Genomic DNA, 18,550 nt, shown 5'->3' with positions numbered 1-18,550 from the left:
TATTTTCCCTTGTTTCCTTTCCTCACTGGGATAATTTCCGTGTCGGGTACCTTGGACTTATAGCCTCCTGCTTTTCCAACTAGGGTTGCATCCTGCTTTTCCAACTAGTGTTGTAGTTTAGAAAGTAATATTTTCCCTGTTGGGACCCCTGGGCTTATAGCATCCTGCTTTTCCAACTAGTGTTTTAGCTTAGCAAGTAATAATAATAATAATAATAATAATAATAATAATAATAATAATAATAATAATAATGATAATATTAAAGGTTGTTTCCTCCAAAAACATTTAATAATGCATAGTGTTTTTCAGTTAGTATTTAGCTATCATGCAAATCATTGAAATTGTATTTCTCTTTCAGAGTTTATCAGGCCACACAACCCCAGTAGAATGCGTTCGATTTGCTGGATCGGAGAGCATGGTGTGTGCGGGTTCCCTAAGTGGCGCGCTGAAGATCTGGGATTTAGAAGCCACGAAGATTGTGAGAACGCTCACTGGCCATAAAGCTAACATTCGCTGCATAGATTTCCATCCCTATGGAGATTTTATCGGCACAGGATCTCTGGATACAAATATAAAGGTTGGTTTTTTAATACTTTTTTTCTTTTATCCAAAATGTACTATAAACTTGGTATATTTGGTCAGCATTTCATAAGTCAGTCATCTCTCAGAACAACAAAATGTATGCTAATTGTTTTATCGTGTTAGTGTTTAGTCATTGCAATTTTATTAGTAATTTAAAAATAATCATAAATAATTGCTTTCATTTCTAGCTTTGGGATATTCGTCGCAAGGGTTGTATCTTCACGTACAAAGGCCACAATTTGACTGTGAACAGTTTGAAGTTTTCACCAGATGGACAGTGGATTGCTTCAGCGGGAGAGGACTGCAATGTTAAGGTAAGGAAAAAGGAAATTTGTTTATTGATTAGTAAGAAAGTGTGTACTGTACACTTATTTCTTCTTTTAAGCCAAAATTAAGCTAAGAAAATTAGTGTTGCAAATCAGATATTATGTGATGGAAGAAAAGCAAAAAACTTTATTAAAACATTTGAAGGACAGAAGTTACAATATGCATTACCGCACAGTACTTGCTAATGAAGTTTCAGTCATCTTTTCCAAAACAATATATATATATATATATATATATATATATATATATATATATATATATATATATATATATATATATATCTTTTTGTTTGTAAAAAATATACTTAGTAAATGGTGTGATGGAATTCAATCTTTCATTTGGTGATGACAAAGGTTAATGTAATAATATGTCAAGGATATCACACATATTTTATCTTTTATTATAATTTCTTAGCTATGGAATATAGACTTCTTTTATGGTATGCTTTCTCTACCAAAGATTGTAAAGTACAGACAGAGGTTAAGGTCATATTTAAGTGGTAGGAGGTTAAATATATGTTTTTTTTTAGTACCTTGTGTAGATAAAGTATTTCATTTTTCAGTTGTGGGACCTGAGAGCTGGTAAAATGATGACCGAGTTTGGCCAACACACTGGACCGGTGAGTGACGTTGAGTTTCACCCTCACGAGTTTTTACTGGCATCGGCATCGCACGATAGAACTGTAAACTTCTGGGACCTGGAGAAGTTTGCTTTAGTTTCTTCCACAGATGCTGATACTGGACCCATAAGGTTAGTACTGGAGCTAAATGCAAGTATGATTGACATACAGTATTGTAAGAATGACCCCAGTCTGCATGAGAAGCTTTGATTTGGATTCAGTGTTCTCAGACATCAGTGGATGCTAACATCTGCTGTCAAGATGTTTCTGCATAAGAAAACTTTGCTGTGGAATTTTGAATATTTTTTATTGATACGTACTATAGCTGCCAAAAGTGACTTTGATATACGGTGCGAAAAATGGCTAAATGAATAGAATGACATGCAGCCTGAACACCTATCATCTTGGTAGGGTTGGTATGCGTGATTACCCATTATGGGTGCTAGTTATTTACTGTGTTTTTGTTAGAACTGTCTAGTGTTATTGTATTATTGCAGCCGCATCAAATATGTCTACACAATCATCATCATCTCCTACTACGCCTATTGATGCAAAAGGCCTTGGTTAGATTTTGCCAGTCGCCTCTATCTTGAGCTTTTAAGTCATTACTTCTCCATTCATTATCTTCTACTTCACACTTCATAGTCTTCAATCAAGTAGGCCTGGGTCTTCAAACTCTTCTAGTGCCTTGTGGAGCCCAGTTAAATGTTTGGTGAACTGATATAGCATTAAAAATTAAAGTACCTACAATCAAGTCTACCACTTTTTTCTCACCTCACAGAGTGTGTCAAATAATATTGTCCAGCATGTCAGTATTGATTAATGGAAAAGAAGAGTTTTCCTTGTGCAATTGAAGCTTCTTCTGCTAGTCTATTAGTTTTTATGTGGAAGCTTGTGGAATTAAAAATCAATTAAGAATTATACTATGCAGAAAGAGCCTCTCTAAATAAAATGAAATAAAAGAAATGTTTGAATCAAAAGAAATAATAGGAGAGAAAGAAGAAGGAATGAAAACCTAGCCCTTGATGTATGGTAGAAAATTACTGAATATTTCTTTGAAGTTAGGGCTACAAAAAAAGAAGAGGAGGAATATAATGTCATTATATCCTTATTTGAAAAATTGTATTTCAAAGAAAAGGATATGAGGTTGCCTTATTATGGCAAATGTTTTATAGTTCACGAGACTAAAACAATTTTTCTTTTTCAAGAATGGATACCATTATTGATCATGAGGGAAATATTAAAAAGGATAAAAGGTTGCCAGTGAAAGTATAAATATTCAAATATTTTTATTGTATACAGTCCTTTGGAAAAAAAAAAAGAAAACTCCTTTTGAAGGTAGATTTGGATGGCATAAAAATTTATCAAGGAGGCTACTGTACTGGGCTTTGATATTTACTCTTAAAGTTATACAAGATACAAAGAGTTATCTAACACTACCATATATGGTAGTGTTTTTTCAGTAGTGATTATAAAGTACAGTACAGAAGGTCCTTAACATACGAAGATGATAGGTTCCGAGAAGCGGTTTGTAAGCCAAATTTTATTAAATTTTGGCCTAAGGTAGGCCTAACCTGACTTCCATGTGTATGATTTCCAGCTACAAAAAGTGTCAACGAATAGCCCAGTTTCATATGGAATTAATATCAGGTTATTGCAAATATGATTTGCTTACCTTAACCCTTTTACCCCCAAAGGACGTACTGGTATGTCTCAAAAAACTCATCCCTTTACCCCCATGGACGTACCGGTACGTCCTTGCAAAAAACTGCTATTTACATTTTTTTTTGCATATTTTTGATAATTATTTTGAGAAACTTCAGGCATTTTCCAAGAGAATGAGACAAACTTGACCTCTTTATGACGAAAATTAAGGCTGTTAGAGCAATTTAAAAAAAAATATACTGCAAAATGTGCTTGAAAAAAAATAACCCCTGGAGGTTAAGGGTTGGAAAGTTCCAAATAGCCTTGGGGTAAAAGGGTTAATAAATAATATATTGTTTTATTACAGTATTTCCTTAGCTTATTATAGTATACAAATTTTCGATACAATATCAGGGATTTATGATTTCAGTTGGATTTGCGTTTATATCTCCGAATGTTTGCAAGTTGAGGACCTTCTGTATAAGCATTTTAAAGTTCAAAGTCGGAACAAGATATTATGTAAGATCATCTCGTAAATGAAGATAATTTCACTAAATATGAAAGAAAATATTTTCTCATTACTTAAGCCTTCTCTCTTCCAACAGGACCATAGCGTACCATCCAGATGGCGACTGTCTGTATGCAGGCTCCCCGGATGTGCTAAAGGTTTACGGTTGGGAGCCAGCCCGAACGTTCGATACCGTTGCTATGGGATGGGGCAAGATCCAGGATATTGCCATTGCTTCCAATCAGTTGGTAAGTGGCAAACAAATTGAATGAATAATACAGTAATAGGGTAGTTGACAAGGATATTGTATATGTCATTGTATTTTTATTTTTAACAATTAGGTACTCCTTAATTTTACAACTTTAAAGTGAAATATTTTATCCTTCTAGATAGCTTTTATTTTTTCTCTTAATGTTTGTTGAGAAAAAATGTGAAAGTTAATTTCATAATAATCAAAACTCCGTTTTAGATTGTAGTCATGCACTTTAATTCCGGTTAGCATTGATGCTTGTGAGTGATTTGTACTGCAACTCAGAATAGAACTGTAATGATATATTTAGAAGAGATTAATTATTCACTTCTGGTATTTGCAAATGTCAGATTGGCGCTGGATTCCACGGTGTGCACGTCTCATTGTACGTTGTGGATTTGAAGCGGGTGCAACCATTTGGAGGAGCACAGCAAGACACTTCGTCTACATTCCGCTACGGTGCAGCGATTCGAAAAAGTTTTAGTAAGGATAAGAATTCCACGAAAGCCACGTAAGTACTATACACTGCACTGGGCGTTTTTGTTGCGATTATGGAATTATTGGCACGGTATCTTAAAAAAGTTTTTGACCTTTTTACATTTGATATAACTAATAACTATTACTTTAATTAATTTATGAATAACGCTTAAAATATTATTGATGTTTTACTATTGAGAAAAAATAGATTTATGTTGTTTTGTGCTATACCATATTTTTTTTCAAAATATGAGAGTAATTGCTGTAGCTTTCTGTATTAATTATTTTTGTATACTGTATCTAGAAATCTGGTCAGAAAATGATACATGTGGCAGGCAGTGTAGTTTAATGTAATCTCAATAACAACAAAATGCATAAAAAAACAGGTATATTTTGCTAGTATGAAGTGATCAGTTCATCTTATGGATATTTCTGGATAGAATTCAACACCATTGTCTTCAGATATGTCTAGACAGTACCTTTACTCCTTGTTTAGGGCCGAGTCTATGAAAACCGAGGAAGCCTCTGACACAGGGGGTGAAGAACCACAGGAGGAGGACCCGCCCCCACAAATCAATAACCTAAATGAGTACCACAATATATTCCAGACGCGGCGTGAGCGTGAGTTACACCATTTTTCTGTAAAATAACGTTTGAGAATTTGTTGTATACTGTAATTTGCTTTTACTTTTCTAGGTTTTCCCTTTGAAAAGCAGTATGCTACACAAAGTTTTCTTCTTGTTGGGAGATGTGTTACTTTCCTGAGGCTTCAATATAACCCTATAATATAATAGTAATAATAATGAAGCCTTTGGTTAGGGGTGTGATTGCATCTAAAAATTGTCATATGCAATGCAGATGCCAGTTTTTGTCCTTGTTGTGAAATAAATGAGGTGAGGATGTTGTGGGATTCAAAAATTAGTTTGTTAGACTTGGGAGATAGTTTTAATTTCATTTGAGGGTGACAATTTTCTAAGTTATGCAGCTTGTTATTCAATTTTTTGTTTCGTTTAGATAAAATTAACAAAAATTTTCTGCATTTGTATATACAGTACTTTGAAATATGAGGGTTACATTCATTATTTGTTTCAAGTCAAATTTATTAATATATTTAATATACACAAATTAATGGATGCAGTGTTTTTAGTATGTACACAGCAGAATGTTTGCATAGAATATGTTCAAGTAATTCAAAATTTAATGGAAGTAATTGGAAAAATTAGTTGTTGGATGTAGGCCTTACCCTTTTTAAGTATAAGGAAGTCAGTTTTTCTAAATGCTATATTTGGAATATCTTGAAATTAGCTTGGAGGGTTTGAAAGTTAACTATACACACTATTTCTCATTTCATTTATTGATATTGATATAAAGGGATCTTACCCATGAACACCAAACTTAATGTGCTAGACATTTTCATGACTTAGATGTTGAAGTGAAATATGCTAAATTTGATGGGGAATTTAAAATATAATTGAATAATTATTTCTAATTAAGTCTTACTTTTAATTTACAATACTTCAGAGTAGATCTTTCCCCTTTTGCACAGTGTTTGCTTTGGTTAAAAGAATGGGATTGCACAAGAATGTTCTTCTTTTGAGAGAACGTGGACTGAAATATGAATAATTTAAGATTGGAAATTTTGTTATTATTATTATCATTGCTGTTGTTATTAAAACACTTCATCCTGTAACAGTGTATTATCCATGTAGTATTTCTAAAGGAAGACATATCTTACGTGTCCTATAAAAAAAAAAGTTAATTTGATCACTTAATATCAGTAAGTTAATAAAGTATTCATAAGATCATGTTCTTGAATGGTGGATTTTCTGAGTGGCACATCACATTATGCACCCAAAAATTACACCCAAGCAATGTAACAGCTGCACTGTTTGACTCCTTGTTGTGAAGCTCACAGCAGGTGCTGGTCCTCATTTTCATTGCAGGTGTCCCTTGACATTTAAGCGGGTTATGTAACTGTAATAGCTGGGAATGTGTGCTTCTGTTATTGATATTACATATACCACATTCTCTTATACTGTACTATAAAACTAAAGAAAAATCCTTGACGTAGATTTTTAAACAGTTTACCAGATATACAGTACTCGTGTATTAAGCAATTTGGAAACCAAATCCTTAGCGTAATTTTTTGGGGGTCGAGTCATAGTCGAAGTACAAAATATGTTGGGGAGGGTACAATTCATCTAAAATGCTGACAATGCTAATTATTCATTACTTATATCGTTTATTTATTTCCTTGTTTCCTTTCCTCATTTGGCTATTTTTCCCTGTTGGAGCCCTTGGGCTTATAGCATCTTGCTTTTCCAACTAGGGTTGTATCTTGGCTAGTGATAATAATAATAATACTGTACTGTACTATCAAGACTTTAGGCTATGATTCAAAAACAGTCAACTCTTTTTCCTGGACTAATTGGCTGACTACATGTCTGAAAACTACAAAATTCCAGGAATTGTAAGTCAGAGGATATATCCCAACTCTTGAGATTTTTTTTAGTTTATCCCACAATTGCATTTTAAAATGATAAAGGTTTTTATCAACGCAACATTGATTGTTGCTGATAAGATAGATCTCATTATTAAAATTTTTTAATGTTTCCTTAAAAAATTGGGAATTATATACATGAAAAAATTTATACTGTATATACTGTAAATTATTTGATTTTGTTAGGAAATAGGTGTTAGTTTGTTCATTTTTGTCAACTGACCTTCAGTTTTAGCAGCCAACTTACTGTATATATACTAAATGTTTGTAGAAATATCATGGTTCTTCTGTTAATTTTGCTTCATTACAGTATATATTTACTTTATTTTAATATGTTTCAGGTGCATTTTAACAACCGGGAATTCCTGATTTATTATTTTTATTATCGTTAGCTGATCTTAATCTACTGCTCTGTACAGAACAAAGGAAAATAAAGAATGGTATCATAATATCATATCTTAACTTATTCATAACATCCAGTAAGAAATATTGCAAATTTTGATAAAAGTGCTACTTTAAATGTGTGCTTATTTTAGCTGGTAATTTATCATGAATGGGCGTACTACTTACACACGCTCATACATTCGATAATAAGATACAGCTATATTATTTTAGTGTTTATTATGATTACGTTTTTTCATCCGTTTATTCTGAACCTTTACAAAATTGCTTTAAGAATCTGGAAAGGATTTTTGAAATTCATCTTAATTAATGCAGTTATTATAGTGATCATTACCCAAGTCTTCAAACAACGAAACACTGTTTATCCGAACTAATAACTTCCACTGAGAATTTAGTGTATATTACTGTAATATATGTACAGTACAATAACTACAGTACAGCTTAAGTAAGGTGAGATAACATATCATTTGTTAGTGATTGGTATCATACATATGCACTTATATATATGTATTTCTTACCAACGTTAGCTTTCTCTTTTCTGCTGAAAATAAATCTTGCAGGATACTTATATTATTATTATTATTATTATTATTATTATTATTATTATTATTATTATTATTACTTGCTACAACCCTAGTTGGAAAAGCAGGATGCTCTAAGCCCAGGGGCTCTAACAAGGAAAAATAGCCCAGCACAGTGAGGAAAGGAAACATGGAAAAATGAAACATTTTAAGAACAGTAACAACATTAGAATAAATATTTCCTATATAAACTATAAACACTAACAAAACAAGAGGAAGAGAAATACGATAGAATAGTGTGCCCGAGTGTACAAAAGCTCTAACATAGACAAATGAATTGGCCAATCTTGAGATGGTGCAAAGAAATCCACAAATAGACAAAATTATTGCTTATAATGATTTTGGGGCCTCTGCAAGTAATGAAATAGGGGGATGTTAAACCTGTAAATGTTAAGGGACAACTTCATTCATTCATTTAGCCACTTCACCATTATGCATTTTTCAAGTCTGGAAAAAGTTCAGGTTTATTCACATTCATTATCTGGTCAGAGATGCTGTTTTGTTGAATTAAGCTGTTGTCCACACAATGTCTCTTTTTACAGTATTCTGTTCTGGATACAGCAATCTGAAAAATAATCTGTACTGTCATTTGCATGCGTGACGAATAAGGTTAATTGATACCAACTTTTATTTATTAAACCCCATATCTAGTAAAACAATTATTTGGATAGACTTACAATGGGAGTACATTACATTATCAGACACCAATGAAAGTGAAAGGTAGAAGAGGTTAAATATTCTTAGGTTTTAGGGTATACGCTGCAGCTCCTGGGACAACTGAAGATTTTTGTTTTACAGGACATTCATGTCTTTATAGAACAAAAGGTATGCCTAGATAGTATGCTTAGATATATACAAGGACACAAGGGTAACTGAAGCTACTGTATTAGTATTAAAATTTGTTTAATAAGACCACCGAGTTGCTTTTTACTCACATATGGCTTGTTTTAAGGATTTTTTCTTAAGTGATAGTTTAAAACTAGTGCGGTAGAGAATTTTGAGTAATCTTTACAGAATGTCACTCAACATATATATGTATTTACACCTATATATATATGTATGTTATTATTACAGTATTATTATTACTAGCTAAGCTCCAACCCTAGTTGGAAAAGCAAGATGCTATAAGCCCAAGGGCTCCAACAGAGAAAATTAGCCCAGTGAGGGAAGGAAATAAGGAAATAAATAAACGATATAAGAGGTTATGAAAATTGAAATAAAATACTTTAAAAACCTTAACAACATTAAAACATGTAATTTATAATCTATAAAAGGACTTATGCAAGCCTGTTCAACATAAAAACATTTGCTGCGAGGTTGAACTTTATATATGTATACTGTATATGTTTGTAGCAATACCCACCCCGACATTGTTGATTAGTTTCTAGAGACTCAAAGTAAATGGGTATTTTACGTAGGTCAGGTTTTCGGCCCATGAATTGACTAAAATGTTTCCTATACATGTTGTAAACACGAAAAATTACTTACAACCTACCGGGTACTTTCATTTTATATAAAACATATATTGTACACCCATTGATAAAAGCTTCCATGTGAAGTATAGTACTGCACAATACATCACTTCATTTTTATTGTACGTCATAGAAACCGAGTTAGTACAGGTATTACAATTGGCTTGTCTGTTTATTCTATTATAATTTGTGGGACATCCATTTTACATCTTTCAATTTTACAATTCCATGGTTCAGTTTATGATGAGCTACATATGAACAAGCCTTTCGGTAATAATAGTTTTTAGATGTAGAAAACTCACGGCTGTAGAAACTTTTTTTTTTTTTTTTTTTTTTTTTTTTTATACTTTGAAAGATTTCATAATTGACATAGTAATTGTAGGTAGTGATCTATAAACAAGTAAAGAGGTGATGATGAATTAATTTTCTACTAATTATGAATTCAGTGATTCAGTAGTATAGATAATGATTTATAACTTTTCATAAAAGTATACTAATATCTTAACATAGTATTGAACTAGTTACTGTACTGTATACAGTATTATCATTGGGAGTTCCACTCCCATCTCTTTTGATTGGTACAGACAAAATTAAAAGTGAATGCAACAGTAGTTGGTAGAGTTCCCTTGATCTCATAAATATCTCACACAATAAGATAACTCAAAATTTTTATGTTAACAGCGTAAGATAATTAATTGCCGTGCTTTTATGGCTATACTCCTCTCTGCACTTCTTCAAGCTTTCTTTCTGCTTATATGTAATCTAAATAGCTTTAAAGACATATACTGTATAGGAAGTTTTTTTTTTTTTCTCTCTCTCTCTCTCTCTCTCTCTCTCTCTCTCTCTCTCTCTCTCTCTCTCTCTCTCTCTCTTTATACTGTGATTAAAACATAATTTGCAGTTCCATTCTATCTCACAGAATTCCGTTCATGTGCTTATAAGTACCAAACTTGCTTTACATCAAATTTATGTGTATCACAACCCCATCACTCATTGACACCCCATTTGTTTGTTTTTGAGTATCCCAGACACTGCACTCTTTTATTATGAACATAAGAGAAGAAGAGCTTTAGCAGATTTGTTCTTGCACCACCTGGAGCCTCAGGTACCATCAATCATCTGCATCACATTTTGTATATCAGCAAGACAGTACCTTCTTGGGCTCAAGTTCTATTGTATCCAGGGCTGCTCTCTGAACAGAGAGGTAAAGTTGATGTTGAAGTTAGAGAAGCATATGGCAGATGAGGTACTGGGAAAATTGTATGGATTTTTCTGTTTTACATTTCCATTTCCAAGGCTGCTGAAGGATTTTGACATATCATTTACCTCAGCTGGTTGAACAGATTCTGGTAGCAAACCCTTTCAGGTTGGAAGCAGTGGCTTTGGTTTATCTTTTCATTAAGAGATGCAACCTCTTGATCTTCCTTAACTGTAAGGATACTTACAACCTTGTTTGTATTCATCCAGATTTCAGTAAATACCTTCCCCTCGCCCAGAAATAGATTTTTCCTTCGTCAAAATCCCTTTTGTATTCATCCAGATTTCAGTAAATACCTTCACTTCATTTGAATGCAGTAAATATATACATTCAATTTTTAAGCAGGTTATTACCTTTTAAGCTTCTACTCAAACTTCGATACTATAAGTAGCTTCAGTTCACAGGTGAAGCATTAGCTTTCAGAGACATTTTGATGACTGGTTTGTGACTAACATCGACAGCCAAGCTGTAATAATATCGTCCCTCCTAATTTAAGTCTTCCAATTCTTGGGGATTCATATCACTTGGGAAAAGTTGTATTTCAAGAAATGTCAGTAAGAACCATGTCACATAGACAATGGAGCTATTGTCAAACCAGGATAGTTAAAATTTCTAGTCCTTGATATCATATTGCTCTTTTCTTCTTTTGTTTTCAAACATAATTTTGAAATGAATACTTTTGAATGTGTGCAAATGTAGATACTGTATAAGTCTGCTTTTGTAAAACTGGATTAATGAATATGTCATAGGTCCAGTAGTAGAAGCGGGCCAAGTTATATCTTTTGGGGAGAACTTAGAAGAATCATCTTCCTCTTTTCCAATTCATGCTTCTCTTACTAGGGAATAGACTTCTTGGGTTCCTATTATCTGTTGGTTGCATATATGGTATGTGTTCTTTCCTAATTCAGACTATGCCTCCATATATACTGGTATCTTAATTTTACAATCTTATTGGGTTCATCCTTTCTCATAATGACTCCTGAGTTACTTAAGCCACATGTTCTTGGTGTATCTTATTCCCCAAGTTCTTCCCGTGATTTTGATCATGGGAGATTTCTCTCCCAAATTGCGATTCTGGCTGTTAGTCATGTTAGTTCTTGCCTCCAAGCCCCACTGTTGGTATGAAAAAATGAATAAAAAGAGTGCAGTCTAAAACATTCAAATACCTACAAATGGACTGTGTGTAAATGATGGACTTTATTGAATGGAGAAATCAGTTGTGTTGAATAAGTATTAAATTTCTGTTGAAAATATCTTGTACCTTGTTAAGCTACAAGCAAAGTTTGGTACTGAAGTCATTATGAATCCGATGTGTTGACAAGTTATTTGATATTACCCTTGTATTTTCCCATTGTACACATGCTAATACAGTACATCCATTTCCTTCTCAAAAGATTAGCGGCAGTTGAGCTTCTTTGAGTAATATGGCACATATCTTATGTAGATATATTAGATGTGTATTTCAACAGCTTAATTCAGTATGCAGTAAAGTTATGGTCAGTCAGTCTTAAGTGTTTTGTTTATTTATTCATTTATTTGTTTATTCTTCTTTGCTTGCAGTACAGAGAACGCCTCCTCTTCCTGAACCCCCTGCTTCTGTTAATAATAATAATGGTATGTAGTCCCATGCCCTTTTTCCCTTTGCCTTACCAGTACTTCTTCTGAAAGGAAATACCGACCAATGATATGAGTGGTGTTTAAGAAGATATACTGTACTGTATTAATTTGGGCATTTTATTATAGCACAGAAGATTGTAGTGTTAAAGTTTCGTATCCATTGAGATTTGTCATGTTGTTAACTGGCATCAAAGTTATTTAATGTAAATGTCATATGAAACATCATATGTTCCTCTAGTATATGTACTTTTAAATGTATTGCTGCTTTTCCGTAGGGTCTTAGGGTAGACATTCTATGACTTTCCATACATGTTTAAAGTTTCTCTCCATTTGATCTTTGTAATTGTAAATTGTCAACTGTCTATTTTCTGGTTGCATGGATAAAATAGTGGTAAATAGAAGTTGAAGTATAAAAACTTCATATGCCAATTAAAAGAGAGGAGATAGAATTAGTATCCTTCACAAGACATTTTTTAATTGTTTCAGCTTTATATCAGTAATTGTTTCAGATTTGATTTTGAGAAGTGAGTTTTTCTAATTAAAGGTTTTATTCTTATACTACTCTAGGTAAATTAATGCAGTTATGATGTACTGTAATGCTAATTGGATATCGGTTGCTTTTGCCTCTTTGGTATATATTAAGAAATGGAATTTTTTATTAGTGACATGCAATCATTGTAGCTAATATTTAGAAAACCTCTGTCTGATGTAATTGCTTTAGGTGGATAGAATGGATGAGTGACAAAATATCACTGACAAGGCACAGGTAGCTATTTGTAGTCTTTGGTGCCATGCGGTTTATCTTATATTACTTTTATAATTAATATCCCTGGTCTGAATCAGTTTCCTTACTGTACCATAGATGATTAACCTTTGCATTTTCCTTCCTTGCTTTCACATCTGCTTTAAATCCTTATATTTGAATTATTTGAGCTTTTTAGTTTAATAGTGTTCAGTTACCAGAATTTTACACTCAATACTAAGACAATAAAAATATTCATAGGAAAATCAAATGCACTTCAATCACTTTGAATTGGAAATTACTAGCCTATGCAGCCTGGGACCTATTTAAGCAGTTTGGAGGGGAGCGGAGGGGAGGGGAGGGCAGATGGCAAATAAAGGCAGTTATTTCATGAATCACAGTTGCACAAAAGTGGTGCATATTCAAAATACGTTTTTGATTTAATTGCTTCAATTTAAAAATTTTCTTTTCAGTACTATGCTTAGGGGAAGAACCCTCTTAGTTAACTTTATTTATTTTTTTGTTTTCAATCCAATTTTCCACGGACTTCTGGTCTAGACAAAGATTGGGATTTAGAACCCAGTAATGGGTTTATGAAGTGGTTTTCTCAATCTTTTAATTCCCCTCATGATTGCATGACTTGCTATTTGGAGTCTTGTTCCAATGCCATTCTTCTCCTAAGTCTCTCTGCTTACCTTAGGCAACTTAGGATAGGCTTAGGATATGAAACTTTTTCTTATAGGGAAGGCTGTTTTTTTTTTCACTTGATAAACATTTAGGGTATGTGAAGCTCTCGGAATTGATTTTATTCTTCATTTTTGTTTTGTTATATGTAAAACGTATTTAGTAAATTTCAAGTTAAGGGTGTGGGTTTTTTTTTAGGTGTATTGTAGCCTAAGATTTAGTCATTTTACAATTTTAAACATTTCCTTCCTTTGACTTATTAAGGATGTCTAGAGATAGATAAGGATATACAAAGTTTCCGCAGCTTTTGATGTAGCCAAAGACCAATGGTACATGATTACAATTTTATCATAGTTGATTTTAGTGATGATAATATTCCATAAGAATTAAGATGAATGCCAAAAACATTCTTTACACCTCTCCACTCCTAAAATAACTAGAATACAGTATTGTTAAATTCATAGCATGACTTCAGATTAGTCTCAGTACCTGCGGTAATTTTTTTTCACATTGCACTTATCACCAGTAAACACGCATACTCACTGTTGTTATATGTAGTACTAAAATGTAGAGCAATATTGCCACTAACATGTTTGCCGAATGTATACAGTATTGCATGTGTGCTTGAAATCATCCATAAACTTTTCTGTTTATTATAACTGATCTAAAATGTTTTTTAATAATCTTTCAGAGTCTACCCACATAAAGCTCTATTGATCATCCTTGGTATTCTTTTTTCATATAAAATTGAAATTAAATAAAGGTAATACTGGTGAACCTAAAAGATTTAAGAGCAAGGGAGCTTCCTAGAATACCAATCAAACCTCTATTTGGATTATGAACCAAAGGATGAGTGGTGGCATGTTTATTACTTTCACTGTGGTAAGGGGAATATTTTAAAAATATTTTGCCTACTGTATAATTTTGAATAGTGAGACATGTTCTAAGTACATTTACTATAACAGGAAGATCTCAGTCATACCTAGATTTATACTGAAGTGGGTTTACTATCTAAGTATGTTTACATGGTGTCTGACAGTTTCTGTATCTTTTTATTGTATTGATAATGTCAAGAGATGTTGGGGCATAAACATAAACACTTGAAAAAGACAATTACTCATCATGTACCCGTGAGAGAATAACATTTGTTTTGTTTTTTGCCTCTCAAGTCATGTTATTGCTTGCAGTCTGTAATTTATTTATTAACGATTTACATGTAGAGCCTGATTTTTCAAGTAAATTGGGAAAATTTGTAAATGGATATTTTTCATATAATTTTAGTGCTAAATTATTACTAAATGCAGACATTAATATAGATCTGTCCTTTCTTAAAACCTTATTTAATATTTTGCAGTTTGTAATTTCTATATCACAAACAGTGTCAACAGTGGCTATATTTAATATTATTCTATTGGTAGACAGGTTTTGTGGTCGATTTTAAATGTAAAGGAAAAGTGTTAATATCATTAATCCTTCACTATTTTCGTAAATATCAATGACTGAAGTTTGTTTGTAGATATTAACAGCATTTATCTACATATATAGAAGATATAATTATACTGTATAAGTATGGCTAATTAATTTTACAACTTAATTAGTGTGAATGTGATCATGGGATAGGCTGGATCTGTATCTTTTGTACCTGTTCTCTTCTTTAGATCCAATGGTGCCACAAGTAATGACTAGTCCTGATGTCCTAAAACCAGAACCCCTGAGAGCAATTCCTCCTCAAGCTTCTGTAGCTCGGACAGGTAGTCCTGACCCCGGCAGAAGAGGCTCTGCACACGTGGTGTCTCATCTACCGCGACCGATAGCAACACCCAGGGAAACTGTTAATACAAGGTATTTAAGAATGCACAGGTGGTTGTAGCTTTATTTGAGGATGTCATTTTTTGCAAATGTGAGAAATTTTTTGGGGTACTGGATTGTGTTGAAGTAGAGCAAAGACTTTGCAGGGTATGACATTTTTTTTTATTAGGGAATAGTCATGGTTATCTCATTTTCTTCCACACTACAGCAAAAATAATTGTACTCAGTTTCATGTATTTTCTGTTTGGCTTTCATTGCTCAACCTATCTCATGGGTAAGGGTGTAGATGATTACGTAGTGACTGCGTTTTATAGAGCATAGTTTTAGGATTGGTGCAAGAATCGGTAGAATAAATGGTAAGTTCAGGATGATGGTCTTCTGAAATTAACTCTCATGAGTTGTGTATAAGACTGTTTGAACCTATTTTGTTGAAAAAAAAATCACGGTTTTCAGGGTTTCCATTTGAATATGCTGTCTATTCCTGACCTAATGAAGTATTTTTATTTTGTTAATTGCATTTCTCTATGGCATCTAAATGTGCAGTATTTAATCACTTATTTTTATTTTACACTTAAACCATTGAATTATAAATGGTTTTACACCTGTTTTGTAGAGTTGAACGCACTTGTCAATTTACTCTTGTTTAAGAAGGAAACTGCTACACATTGTCATCACCATTAATTTTAGGTATGGATCTGAATCAGATGTTTGAAGGGTGATATGTATGCATGGCTTAATTTTTTAATTACACCTACATCAATTATCAATAAGTAGCTTGGGTACCTGATTTTTCTATCAGTTTACTTAAGAGTAATATTTTATATTCTTTAAAAAGTGGATTTTTTTTTTTATTAAAAACTTCGACACATGTATCTGTACAGCCCACATTCATGGTCTTAAAATACTCAGACTATACATTCTAGTCGTCTGAAATACAGAAGATTGACAATACTATACAGTACTGGTGATTATAGATTAGCATAGGTATTGCTTTGTAAAGCAACAACTTTTTCCTCCTCTACCAGATTATGGGTGTTAAATTTAATTATCAGCTATATTCATGACAAATATTTTAGAATTTATCCTGGAGATTTCATTTCAAATGTTAAATCAAATCATTACAAGTTGATAATCATGTATTTTGTATTATATAACTATGAATACTTTCCTCTTTTTTTTTTTTTCAAGTGTGAGGTATGCAAAATAATTTTTTATTATCGGTATACAGTAGAGGAAAATTTCGGGGTTTGGAGTGTTAATATGGGGCAAGCGTATATTTGCAGATTTTTAACATTTGGTGATATCTATGTTACCTAATCCCCTAGAATGGTAGCCAATGGTACAAATATATAAGCAAATGCTTTATTTAAACCTAAGTAAACAATATTCCTCATAGGGTGACCTTTGATCTGCAATATTTATGTATAGACTCTACAGACCTCATAAAACAGCAAGTCTTCATATATAATGTCAACCCCCTTCTCCCCAATTAGTTCATCATTTCAACATAACCACAATAGCTTATCTTGGAAATCAAAAGGACCTGAGATTGGAAATCTTTGTTTCTTGGCAATCAAAATGTTTATTTGGCTGGTGCCCAACAAAATGATGCTTATTCCAGCAAACCTGCACAATAACAGAAAAGTCCCTCGTATACAAGACTTGTTTCTGTTGCCAAGCACTTCTTTAATTGATCTATTTGCAGTGAGTTTCCACCCTCAGCTGGAAGATCCCAGTTTAATGTTCTTCTTTCTTGGCTCTATTGGCGTGGAAAATAGATAACCATATGCTACGATGACTTGAACTCTGTGTATTTGATCAAGGATCTTTGTGAAAATATTTGGTGCTTCAAGAATCTGCCAATCTTTCCATGTATGGAACATTCTAAGAGACTTCCCATATGGGATATTCTAAATCAGTTTCGCTTTCTCCAATCCACAGGTGCCTGAATATATTAGTTAGATTCCAATCTTTCCATATAAGGAACATTCCAAGAGACTTCCCAGATGGGATATTCTACGTCATTTTCGCTTTCTCCAATCGACAGGTGCCTTGATATATTAGTTAGATCTTTGTGGGCACAGATTGTCAAGCTAAGTTTCAAAGCTATATGGTTTATGGCAGAAGCATTCAAAGCTACCTTCAACCCTTTCAGAATTTCAATACTCAGCCTTTGTTAAGCAAAATGGAATCAGTTCTGTAGTGTACACCATAAAAAAGGAATTACAGTTGGCTGCTGCTATTTGCTGGGGTGTGTTAGGTAACAGAGATACCTGCAAATGGCATAAATGTGCAAAAGTATTACTGCCCCAACCAGGTAAGAGAAATACAAGGCTTACTGTCCTTACCAAGTCACTGCTTTGTGCATGTAGTTGGGTACTACCACAAACAAGATTTAAAAGAAATGGTGAGTTGATAGAAAATTTGTCAAAGCTGATTTATTGTGCTTTGGAAAATCTTCCTTTGTCTACCCTTTTTTAGACCTGCTAAGATGGTTATTTGACCATACTCAATAGAAAACCTTGCTAATATTTATTAAAGTACCGTCTACTAAAAAGATAAGGGGTCGTGGTTGTACAGAACCACTATGGAGTGTATCGTACAATTAAAATCCCAATTTACCATTGAAACAATCAGAATAAACACATTAATAAAGATACCTTAAAGGTTGTGTCATAAACAAGCACCGTAGCCTTAATTTTTTATGATGTTGAGAGGAGTGAAAAGCCATGCAATCACCAATGAATGTTTGGTGAAGGGCAACATGACATGTTTAGATAATCTCTTCCCTGCCACCTGTCGTTATCATGCCAAATTATCTATCTATCTATATACCAAGGCACTTCCCCCAATTTTGGGGGGTAGCCGACACCAACAACGAAACAAAACAAAAAGGGGACCTCTACTCTCTATGTTCCTTCAGCCTAATCAGGGACCCAACCGAGTTCAGCTGGTACTGCTAGGGTGCCACAGCCCAACCTCCCACATTTCCACCACAGATGAAGCTTCATAATGCTGACTCCCCTACTGCTGCTACCTCCGCGGTCATCTAAGGCCCCGGAGGAAGCAGCAGGGCCT

The 18,550-nt window shown here is 33.3% G+C and overlaps 1 protein-coding gene across 5 annotated transcripts in view; it reads left to right on the top strand.

Annotated features, from left to right (window-relative positions):
• The first annotated feature begins 363 nt into the window (after positions 1 to 363).
• Positions 364 to 18,550, top strand: part of kat80 (katanin 80) — a 43,491-nt gene continuing 25,304 nt past the window's right edge. For 4 of the 5 annotated variants that reach the window (XM_068379237.1, XM_068379235.1, XM_068379236.1 and 1 more), the window contains exons 1-8: positions 364 to 577; positions 771 to 896; positions 1,472 to 1,659; positions 3,778 to 3,928; positions 4,281 to 4,441; positions 4,904 to 5,028; positions 12,181 to 12,234; positions 15,322 to 15,505. In XM_068379237.1, the coding sequence (XP_068235338.1) occupies positions 416 to 577; positions 771 to 896; positions 1,472 to 1,659; positions 3,778 to 3,928; positions 4,281 to 4,441; positions 4,904 to 5,028; positions 12,181 to 12,234; positions 15,322 to 15,505 (1,151 nt within the window). In that variant the 5' untranslated portion in view covers positions 364 to 415. The remainder of the gene's footprint in view (positions 578 to 770; positions 897 to 1,471; positions 1,660 to 3,777; positions 3,929 to 4,280; positions 4,442 to 4,903; positions 5,029 to 12,180; positions 12,235 to 15,321; positions 15,506 to 18,550) is intronic. The other variant, XM_068379234.1, reaches the window with a different exon arrangement.

The sequence above is a fragment of the Palaemon carinicauda genome, chromosome 8, assembly GCF_036898095.1.
Source record: "Palaemon carinicauda isolate YSFRI2023 chromosome 8, ASM3689809v2, whole genome shotgun sequence".
NCBI classification, from domain to species: Eukaryota; Metazoa; Arthropoda; class Malacostraca; order Decapoda; family Palaemonidae; genus Palaemon; species Palaemon carinicauda.
Note: the sequence above shows the minus strand (reverse complement) of the source record. Positions and strands in the feature narration are given on the sequence as shown.